The 9,994-nt window shown below is 58.2% G+C and overlaps 1 protein-coding gene across 1 annotated transcript; it reads left to right on the top strand.

Annotated features, from left to right (window-relative positions):
• Positions 1-130: 130 nt before the first annotated feature.
• On the top strand, positions 131-9,403 carry LOC126636540 (carnitine O-palmitoyltransferase 1, muscle isoform-like; the record flags this gene model as incomplete). The annotated part of the gene is made up of 6 exons (XM_050308836.1): positions 131-139; positions 4,072-4,203; positions 6,140-6,292; positions 7,390-7,491; positions 8,056-8,151; positions 9,350-9,403. Coding segments are annotated over exons 3-6 (339 nt in total), but the record flags the coding sequence as incomplete, so codon positions are not given.
• Between the last annotated feature and the right edge of the window lie 591 nt (positions 9,404-9,994).

Raw genomic sequence — 9,994 nt, forward strand, 5'->3', positions numbered from 1 at the left:
AAAATGGGACCCCCCAACCCCTGGGGACCCCCAAAACTCCCCTGAAACCCCAACCCCCTCAAAACCGGGGACCCCAAAATCCCCCAAAATCCCCCCAGAGCCTCCCCCAACCTCCCTCATATTTGGGCACCTCTGGGAGGTACCCCAGAAATGGGACCCCGGGACCCCCTCGGACCCCTAAACTACTCTCAAATCGGGGACCCCAAAACCCCCCAGACCCCCTCCAAATCCCCCCAAATCCCCCAAACCCCAAGGACCCTCCCCATATTCAGGCACGTCTGGGAGGTACCCCAAAAAATGGGACCCCCAACCCCTGGGGACCCCCCCAAACCCCCCCTGAAGCCCCCAAACCCCCCAAATTTGGGGTCTCCCTCCCCCCCCCTTCCCAAGTTTGGACCCCTCCCCTCATTATTTTGTCCCCTCTCCCCCAAATTTGGGAGCCCCTGACCCCCTCCCCAAATTTTGGGGTCCCCTCCCCGATTTTCCCCTCCCCCATTATTTTGTCTCCTCTCCCCCAAATTTTGGGGTCCCTCCTGACCCCCCCTCCCCTAAATTTGGGGTCCCCCAACCCCCTCCCCAAATTTGGGAGTCCCCCCTGACCTCCCCTCCCTCCAAATTTGGGGGTCCCCACCTGCCCTCTCCCCCTCCCCAAATTTGGGCCCCTCCCCCCATTATTTTGCCCCCTCCCCCCAAATTCTTGAGGTCCCCCTCCCCCCTCCCCCAAATTAGTGGTCCCCCGACCCCCTTCCCAAATTAGGGTCCTCCTGACCCCCTCCCCCAAATTTGGGGTCCCCCTGCCCCTCCCCCTTCCCCAAATTTGGGAGCCCCCTGACCCCCCTCCCCAAATTTGGGGTCCCTCCCCCCATTATTTTGCTCCCCTCCCCCAAATTTTGGGGTCACCCTCCCCTCTCCCCCAAATTAGGGGTCCCCCTGACCCCCCTTCCCAAATTTTTGGGCCCTTCCCCTCCCCAAATTTGGGGTTCCTCTGACCCCCTCTCCCCAAATTTGGGGTCCCTCCCCAAATTTGGGGTCTCCTGCCCTCCCCTCCCCAGATTTGGGTCCCCATGACCCCCCCTTCCCCGGGTTCTGGGAGCTCCTGCCTCCCCTCCCCCCAGCTTGGGCCCCTGCCCCTCCCCCTCCCCAGATTTTGGGTCCCCCTGACCCCCTCCCCCACTTGGGGTCCCCTCTGATCTCCCCTCCCCCAACTTTGGGGTCCCTCTGACCCCCTCCCCAAATTTGGAGTCCCCCCAGTTCTCGCTGTCCCTGGACCGGAGCCTCGGCTACGAGAGGGGGGCTGCAGGGGAGGGGCGGGCGGGGGACTCTCCTGAGCCCCCCCAGGAGCTGCACTGGGACCTCCCCCACAGGTAACACCCTGGGGCACTGGGAGCCACTGGGAGGCACTGGGAGGGACTGGGAGGGGAGTGGAGGGATTGGGAGGGCATTGGGGGCACTGGGAGAAGACTGGGGCACTGGGATGGACTGGAAAGGTTTGGGGGTACTGGGAGGAACTGGGAGGGGTGATAAAGGAGCACTGGGAGGGACTGGGAGGAGGAAGGTTGGGGGCACTGGGAGGGACTGGGAGGGGATTGGGAGGCACTGGGAGGAACTGAGAGGGACTGGGAGGACTGGAAAGGATTGGGGGCACTGGGAGGGGATTGGGGGCACTGGGGGCACTGGGAGGGATTGGGGGCACTGGGAGGGGATTGGGGGCACTGGGAAGGGATTGGAGGGCACTGGGAGGGATTGGGAGGGCACTGGGAGGATTGGGGGCACTGGGAGCGACTGGGAGGCACTGGGAGGGACTGGGAGGGATATTTTGGGTTTATTTTGGGTCTTTTTGTTGCTCTTCGGGCTCAGTTTGGGGCCATTTTTGGGGAATTTTTGGCTCAGTTTGGGGCTGTTTTTTGGGGGTGTTTTTGGGGGGTATTTTGGGGGTATTTTGGGGCTGGTTTTGGAGGGGTCTCTGGGCTCAGTTTGGGGGTGTTTTTTGGGTCTATTTTGGGTATTTTTGGGCTGTTTTTTGGGGTGCAGATCCTGAAGATGCTGCCCCAGGCCCAGGGGGTCTCTGGGCCCATTTTGGGGGTGTTTTTTGGGGTATTTTGGGGGTGTTTTTTGGGGTATTTTGGTGTATTTTGGGGCTGTTTTTGGGGTGCAGATCCTGAAGATGCTGCCCCAGGCCCGGGGGGAGTTCCAGGCCCATTTTTGGGTCTATTTGGGTGTTTTTGGGTTGTTTTTGGGGTGCAGATCCTGAAGATGCTGCCCCAGGCCCGGGGGGTCTCTGGGCCCATTTTTGGGTCTATTTTGGTGTATTTTGGGGCTGTTTTTGGGGTGCAGATCCTGAAGATGCTGCCCCAGGCCCGGGGGGTCTCTGGGCCCATTTTGGGGGTGTTTTTTGGGGTATTTTGGGGGTGTTTTTGGGGTATTTTGGGTGTATTTTGGGGGTGTTTTTGGAGGGGTCTCTGGGCCCATTTTGGGGGTGGTTTTTGGGGTATTTTGGGCTCAGTTTAGGGGGGTTTTGGGGGTCTCTGGGCTCAGATTGGGGGTGTTTTTTGGGGTGTTTTTGGGGCTGTTTTTTGGGGTATTTTGGGTTTTTTTGGGCTGTTTTTGGGGTGCAGATCCTGAAGATGCTGCCCCAGGCCCGGGGGGTGTCTGGGCCCATTTTTGGGTCTATTTTGGTGTATTTTTGGGCTGTTTTTTGGGGTGCAGATCCTGAAGATGCTGCCCCAGGCCCGGGGGGCGTTCCAGGCCCATTTTTGGGTCTATTTTGGTGTATTTTTGGGCTGTTTTTGGGGTGTAGATCCTGAAGATGCTGCCCCAGGCCCGGGGGGCGTTCCAGGCCCATTTTTGGGTCTATTTTGGTGTATTTTGGGCTGTTTTTTGGGGTGTAGATCCTGAAGATGCTGCCCCAGGCCCGGGGGGAGTTCCAGGCCATGGCCTCAGACCTTCAGCTCCACGTGGTGACTCCTGGAAGCCCCCCCAGGACCCCCCCGGGACCCCCCCAGAGCCCCCACGAGGAGGAGCTGCTGGCCTCTGGCCCTGAGCTGGTCCTGGTCAGGTGAGACCCCCAAATGGACCTGGGACCCCCAAAACCCACCCCTGGGACCCCAAACCAGCCTCCTGGGAACCCCGAAATGGGCCCTGGTCAGTGAGACCCCAAATGGGACCTTGGGAACCCCAAAACCAGCCCTGGGACCCCCAATGCACTCTGGGACCCCAAATGGTCCTGGGACCCCCCTAAAATCGGCCCTGGTCAGGAGACCCCAAAACCGAGCCCCTGGAACCTCTCAAACCACCCTGAGAGCCCCAGGCCCTGGTCAGGAGACCCCCAAACCACTCTGGGACCCCCCAAATGGACCCTGGGACCCCCAAAATGGGCCCTGGTCAGGTGAGACCCCCAAAATGGACCTTGGGACTCTCAAAATGGGCCTTGGGACCCCCAAAATCACCTCTGAGAGCCCCGAAATTGGACTCCTGGGACCCCTACTGGACCCTGACACCCCCAAATGAACCCTGGGACCCCCAAATGGATTCTGGACCCCAAAATGGATTCTGGGGACTTCTAAACCCCCCATGACCCCAGGTGACCCCTGAACTTGACCCCAGGAGCAAGTCAGCCCCTCCCTTAACCCAACCAATCACGACTAGAGAGTGGCCCTCCTCTCTTCCTCCCAGCCAATCACATCTCTCCTCCCCAGGAGCGCAGCCCCACCCTCTTTCCTCCCAACCAACTGCATCTCAGAGTAAGGCTCCTGCCCCTTTTCCTCCCAACCAACCACATCTCAGAGCATAACCCCACCCCCTTTTTCTCCCAACCAATCAGCTCTCTCCCCTCCCCAGGAGTGCGGCCCCGCCCCTTTCCTCCCAACCAATCACATCTCAGAGTGAGGCCCCACCCCTTTTCCTCCCAGCCAATCCCATTTCAGGATGTGGCCCCGCCCCCTTTCCTCCCAGCCAATGGCGTGTGTCTCCTCCCCAGGAGTGTGGCCTCGCCTCTGTCATACCCAGCCAATCACATCTCACGATGTAACCCTGCCCCTTTCCTCCCAGCCAATCAGCTCTCTCCTCCCCCAGGAGCGTGGCCCCGCCCTGTCGTACCAGCCAATCACGACGCGTCTCTATCGTGAGGGGCGGGCGGACGCGGCGCTGGGCGTGGGGCGCCCCCTGCTGGAGCTCGAGCGGGCCCTGCGAGACCCCCGGACCCCCGTGAGACACCCCCCAATTAGGGGTTAATTGGGGTTAATTAGGGGGTTAATTGGGGGGGTTAATTGGGGGTTAATGGGGAATTAATTGGGGGTCATGGAGGGGTTAATTGGGTGTTAGTGGGGAGTTAATGGGGAATTAATTGGGGGTCATTGAGGGGTTAATTGGGGGTTAATGGGGGGTTAATTGGGGTTAATTGGGGTTAATTAAAAGTAATTGGGGGTTAATGGGGAGTTAATTTGGGAGGTTAATTGGGGGCTAATTGGGGGTTAATGGGGTTAATTGGGAGGTAATTGGGGGGTTAATTGGGGGTTAATGGGGCAAGTGAGGTTAATGGGGGTTAATTGGGGTTAACTGGGGGTTAATTGGGGGTTAATGAGGGGTTAATTGGGGGTTAATGGGGGGTTAATTGGGGGCTAATTGGGGGTTAATTGGTTGTTAATGGGGGGTTTACAGGGAATTAATTGGGCGTTAATTGGGGGGTTTATGGGGAGTTACTGGGGGTTGATTATGGAGTTAATTGGGGATTAATTGGGGGGTTGATTGGGGGGTTAATGGGCAGTTAATTGAGGGTTAATGGGGTGTTAATGGGGGGTTAATTGAGGGTTAATTGGGGGGTTAATGGGGGGTTAAGAGAAGGTTAATTGGGGGTAATTTGGGTTAATTGGGGTGCAATTGGGTAATTAATTGGGGGATTGATTGGGGGTTAATGGAAGTTAATGAGGGGTGAATGGAGTGTTAATTGGGGTTAACTGGGAGTTAATGGGGATTAATTGGGGATTTAATTGGGGGTTAATTGGAGGGTAAATGGTGGGTTTTGGGGGGATGTTTGGGGTGTTTTGGGGGGATATTTTGGGGGATATTTTGGGGATATTTTGGGTGATTTTTGGGTGATTTTTGCAGGATATTTTGGGGATATTTTGGGGGAGTTTTGGGTATATTTTGGGGATTTTTTGGGGATATTTTGGGTGATTTTTGGGGTCTCTGTCCCAGCTTTCCCGCCGTCGGTCCCTGCTGCTCTCAGCACTGTCCGAGGGGCGTGGGGGGTCCCTCATTGGGGGGATTTTGGGGATATTTTGGGGATGTTTTGGGTGGTTTTTGGGTATATTTTGGGGATATTTTGGGAGATATTTTGGGGATATTTTGGGTGATTTTGGGGGATATTTTGGGTGATTTTGGGGGTCTCTGTCCCAGCTTTCCCGCCGTCGGCCCTGCTGCTCTCGGCGCTGTCCGAGGGGCGTGGGGGGTCCCTCATTGGGGGGAGTTTTTGGGGATATTTTGGGGATATTTTGGGTGGTTTTTGGGGTGGTTTTTGGGTATATTTTGGGGATATTTTTGGGGATATTTTGGGTGATTTTGGGGGTCTCTATCCCAGCTTTCCCGCCGTCGTTCCCTGCTCCTCTCGGCGCTGTCCGAGGGGCGTGGGGTCCCTCGATATGGGGATATTTTTGGGGGATATTTTGGGGTGGTTTTGGATATTTTGGGAGGATTTTGGGGATGTTTTGGGGAGTTTTGGGGTGGTTTTTGGGTGGTTTTTGGGGGTCTCAGGGTTGATTTTGGGGGTCTCTCTCCCAGCTTTCCCGCCGTCGGTCCCTGCTGCTCTCGGCGCTGTCCGAGGGGCGTGGGGGGTCCCTCATTGGGGGGATTTTGGGGGGATATTTTGGGGATATTTTGGGTGGTTTTTGGGGTGGTTTTTGGGGGGATGTTTTGGGGATATTTTTGGGGATATTTTGGGTGATTTGGGGGTCTCTGTCCCAGCTTTCCCGCCGTCGTTCCCTCCTGCTCTCGGCGCTGTCCGAGGGGCGTGGGGGGTCCCTCATTGGGGGGATTTTGGGGGATTTTGGGGTCCCTGATTTGGGGGGTTTCTGGATGGGGTTTTGGGTGGTTTTTGGGGGATATTTTGGGGGTCTCAGGGTTGATTTGGGGGTCTCTGTCCCAGCTTTCCCGCCGTCGGTCCCTGCTGCTCTCGGCGCTGTCCGAGGGGCGTGGTCGCCGCCGGGCGGCCATGACGGGGGCGGGGCTGGACCGGCACCTGCAGGGCCTGGCGGCCGTGGCCAATCAGATGAGGCTCCGCCCACCCTTCCTCATCCAGGTGGGCGTGGCTTGGGAAAGGGGGAGGGGCTTGGGGATGGGGGTGGGGCTTCTTGGGAGGGGCGTGGTCTGAGGAGGGGTGTGGTCTTGGAAGGGGTGGAGCTTTAAAAGGGGAGGGGTCTGGAAATGGGTGGAGCTTGGGAGGGGGCATGGTCTGAGGGGGTGTGGTCTCGGGGGGTGGAGCTTGAAATGGGTGGGGCCTGGAAGGGGGAGGAGCTTTTGGAGGGGTGTGGTCTTGGATGAGGGGTGGAGCTTTGGGAGGGGGCGTGGTCTGAGGATGGGTGTGGTCTAGGAGGAGGTGGAGCTTTAAAAGGAGGAGGGGCCTGGAAATGAGGGGGAGGGGCTTTCAAGGGGTGTGGTCTGATGGGTGTGGTCTTGGCCAAGGGTGGAGCTTGAGGGGGTGGGGCTTGATTGGGGAGGGGCTTTGGAGGGCGTGGGTCTGATGGGTGTAGTCTTGGCCAAGGGGTGGAGCTTAAAGGGGTGGGGCTGAAAATGGGGTGGAGCTTTGGGAGGGGCGTGGTCTGAGGAGGGGTGGTCTTGGAGGGTGGAGCTTTAAAAAGGGAGGAGTCTGGAAATGAAGGGGTGGAGCTTTTGGGAGGGGCGTGGTCTGAGGAGGGGGTGTGGTCTAGGAGGGGTGGAGCTTCAAATGGGCGGGGCCTGGAAAGGGGAGGAGCTTTTGAAGGGGGTGTGGTCTTGGATGAGGGGGTGGAGCTTTGGGAGTGGGTGTGGCCCTGATTGTGATGGGGAGTGGGCGGGGCCATGGAGGGGTGGAGCTTAGAACAGCTATTACCATATAAGGCAATGTGGGCGTGGCCAGGGAAGGGCGGGGTCTGATGGGGCGTGGCTTCAGGAGGGGCGTGGCCTCGCTAATTTCCTTATATGGGTGTGGTCCCAGAGTGGGGGGCGGGACCTTTTTGAGATGGGAGGAGCCAAAAAAGGGCGTGGCCAAAACAAAGAGGGTGGGTGTGGCCAGAAGGGGGCGTGGCCAATTGGGCTGGGAAGGGGTTGAGGCTTAATGGGCGTGGCTTTTTAAAGGGGGCGTGGTCTGAGTGGTGGGGGCGTGGTGTCATTTGCATATTCCCCCCCCCTCCCCCCCAGGTTTTGGGCCAGCCCTGGGCTCTGTCATTTAGCCCCGCCCCCCGGCCACACCCACCCCTGCTGCCCCGCCCCCTGCAACCCGCGGGGGGGGGCTTCAACCCGGTGGGTACTGGGGGAAACTGGGAGGGCACTGGGAGGGCACTGGGAGGGCACTGGGTTTTACTGGTGCTCACTGGTTCTCACTGGGAGTTACTGGGGGTTACTGGGAGTCGCTGGGGGTTACTGGGAGGGCGTTGGGGATTACTTTGAGGTCACTGGTTCTCACTGGGGGTTACTGGTTCTCCCTGGGAGGGCACGGGGGGTTACTGGGAGGTCACTGGGGGTCACTGGGAGGTAACTGGTTCTCACTGGGAGGGCACTGGGGGTTACTGGGAGGGCACTGGGGGTCACTGGGAGGTAACTGGTTCTCACTGGGAGGGCACTGGGGGTTACTGGGCGGTCACTGGGGGTGACTGGGAGGGCAGTGGGGGTTACTGGGAGGTCACTGGGGGTTACTGGTTGTCCCTGGGAGGTCACTGGGGGTTACTGGGAGGTCACTGGGAGGTCACTGGGGGTTATTGGGAGGGCACTGGGAGGGCACTGGGTGTTACTGGGAGGTCACTGGGGGTTACTGGGAGGGCACTGGGAGGGCACTGGTGTTACTGGTTGTCCCTGCCCCTCCCCCAGCCCCACCCCGACGGGTACGGGGTCTCCTACGTGGGGGGAGGGGCGGACGGGCCCCTCCTCGTCCACATCACCTGCAGGGCGGGGTCCCCCAAAACGGTGAGTGCCAAAAACACCCCTAAAAACACCCCAAAATACCCCCAAAACACCCAAAAATACCCCAAAATACCCCCAAAACACTCGAAAATACCACAAAATACCACAAAAACCCCCCAAAATACCCCAAAACCCCCCCAAAATACCCCCAAAATACCCCCAAAACACCCAAAAATACCCCAAAACACCCAAAAATACCCCAAAATACCCCAAAACACCCAAAAATACCCCAAAATACCCCTAAAACACCCCAAAAACACCCCAAAATACCCCCCAAAAACAGCCCAAATCACCCCAAAACGGTGAGTGGCTAAAACACCCCAAAAATACCCCAAAACCACCCCAAAATCCTAAAAGTCCCCAAAACCCCCCAAAAACCACCCCAAAATAGCCCAGAAAAACCCAAAATACCCCCCAAACACCCCAAAAATACCCCCAAAACCCCCAAAATACCCCAAAATACCCCAACCCCCAAAACAGTGAGTGCCAAAACCACCCCAAAAACACCAAAAATACCCCCAAAACCACCCCAAAATACCCCAAAAAGTCCCCAAAATACCCCCAAAACCACCCCAAAATCTCTCCAAACACCCCAAAATACCCCCAAAATACCCCCAAAACACCCCAAAACAACCCCTCAAAAAACCCCCCAAAATCTCCCTCAAACCCTGGGGGTCTTTGAGGTTCCCCTGACCCCTCCTCCCCCCAGGACCCCCAAACCCCCACAAATCCCCCCCAAAATCCTCCCCCAAACCCCCCAAAATCTCCCCAATCCCCCTAGGACCCCCTAAATCCCCCAAACCCTGGGTCTCTAGGGGTCCCCCTGACCCTCCTCTTTCCCTTCCCTCCCCAGACCCTCAAACCCCCCAAACACCCCCCAAAACCTTCCCCAAATCTCCCCCAAAACCCCCCAGGACCCCCAAATCCCCCTCAAACCCCCAAATCCCCCCAGGACCCCCAAATCACCCCAAACCCCCGGGGTCTCTGGAGTCCCCCTGACCCCTCCTTTCCCTCCCCTCAGGACCCCCCAAACCCCCCCCAAATCCCCTCCTCCTCCTCCCAAACCCCCAGGACCCCCAAACCCCCCCAATCCCTCCGTAAATCCCCCTCAAACCCCTCAAATCCTCCAGGACCCTCCAAACCCCCCAAACCCCAGGGGTCTCAGGTCCTCTGACCTCCTCTTCCTCTCCTCCTCCCCCAGGACCCCCTGCAGTTCTGGGGGAGGGTCCGGCGGCGCTGGAGGAACTGGGGGGCTGCTGGGGACCCCCAAACTGGGACTCCCTCAAACCCCCCCAAACTGGGAGAGCCTAAAAGGGACCCCCCAAAACGGGACCCTCCCGAAATAAACACTTGAGAGAGTAAAAATCCTACTGGGGATACTGGTTTGGACTGGGAGGGGATTGGGAGGGATTGGGAGGGACTGGGAGGGAAATGGGGGGGACTGGGAGGGACTGGGAGGGAAATGGGGGGGACTGGGAGGAACTGGGAGGGAAATGGGGGGGACTGGGAGGGACTGGAGGGCACTGGGAGGAAGTTAAACTGCTCAAACTGGGACCTTACTGGTCCTTTACTGGTTAAACTGGGCCGTTACTGGTCAAACTGGGCCATCACTGGTCAAATCGGGCCCTTACTGGGCCCTTACTGGTCAAACTGGTCCTTTACTGGTCAAACTGGGCCTTTACTGGTCAAACTGGTCCTTTACTGGTCAAACTGGGCCGTTACTGGTCAAACTGGGGTGTCACTGGTCAAACTGGGGTGTTACTGGTCAAACTGGGGTGTTACTGGTCAAACTGGGCCCTTACTGGTCAAACTGGGCCGGCATTGGTCAAACTGGGCCGCATTGGTC

The sequence above is a fragment of the Myiozetetes cayanensis genome, unplaced genomic scaffold (assembly GCF_022539395.1).
Source record: "Myiozetetes cayanensis isolate MyiCay16 unplaced genomic scaffold, myiCay2020 scf1315, whole genome shotgun sequence".
Classification (NCBI taxonomy): domain Eukaryota; kingdom Metazoa; phylum Chordata; class Aves; order Passeriformes; family Tyrannidae; genus Myiozetetes; species Myiozetetes cayanensis.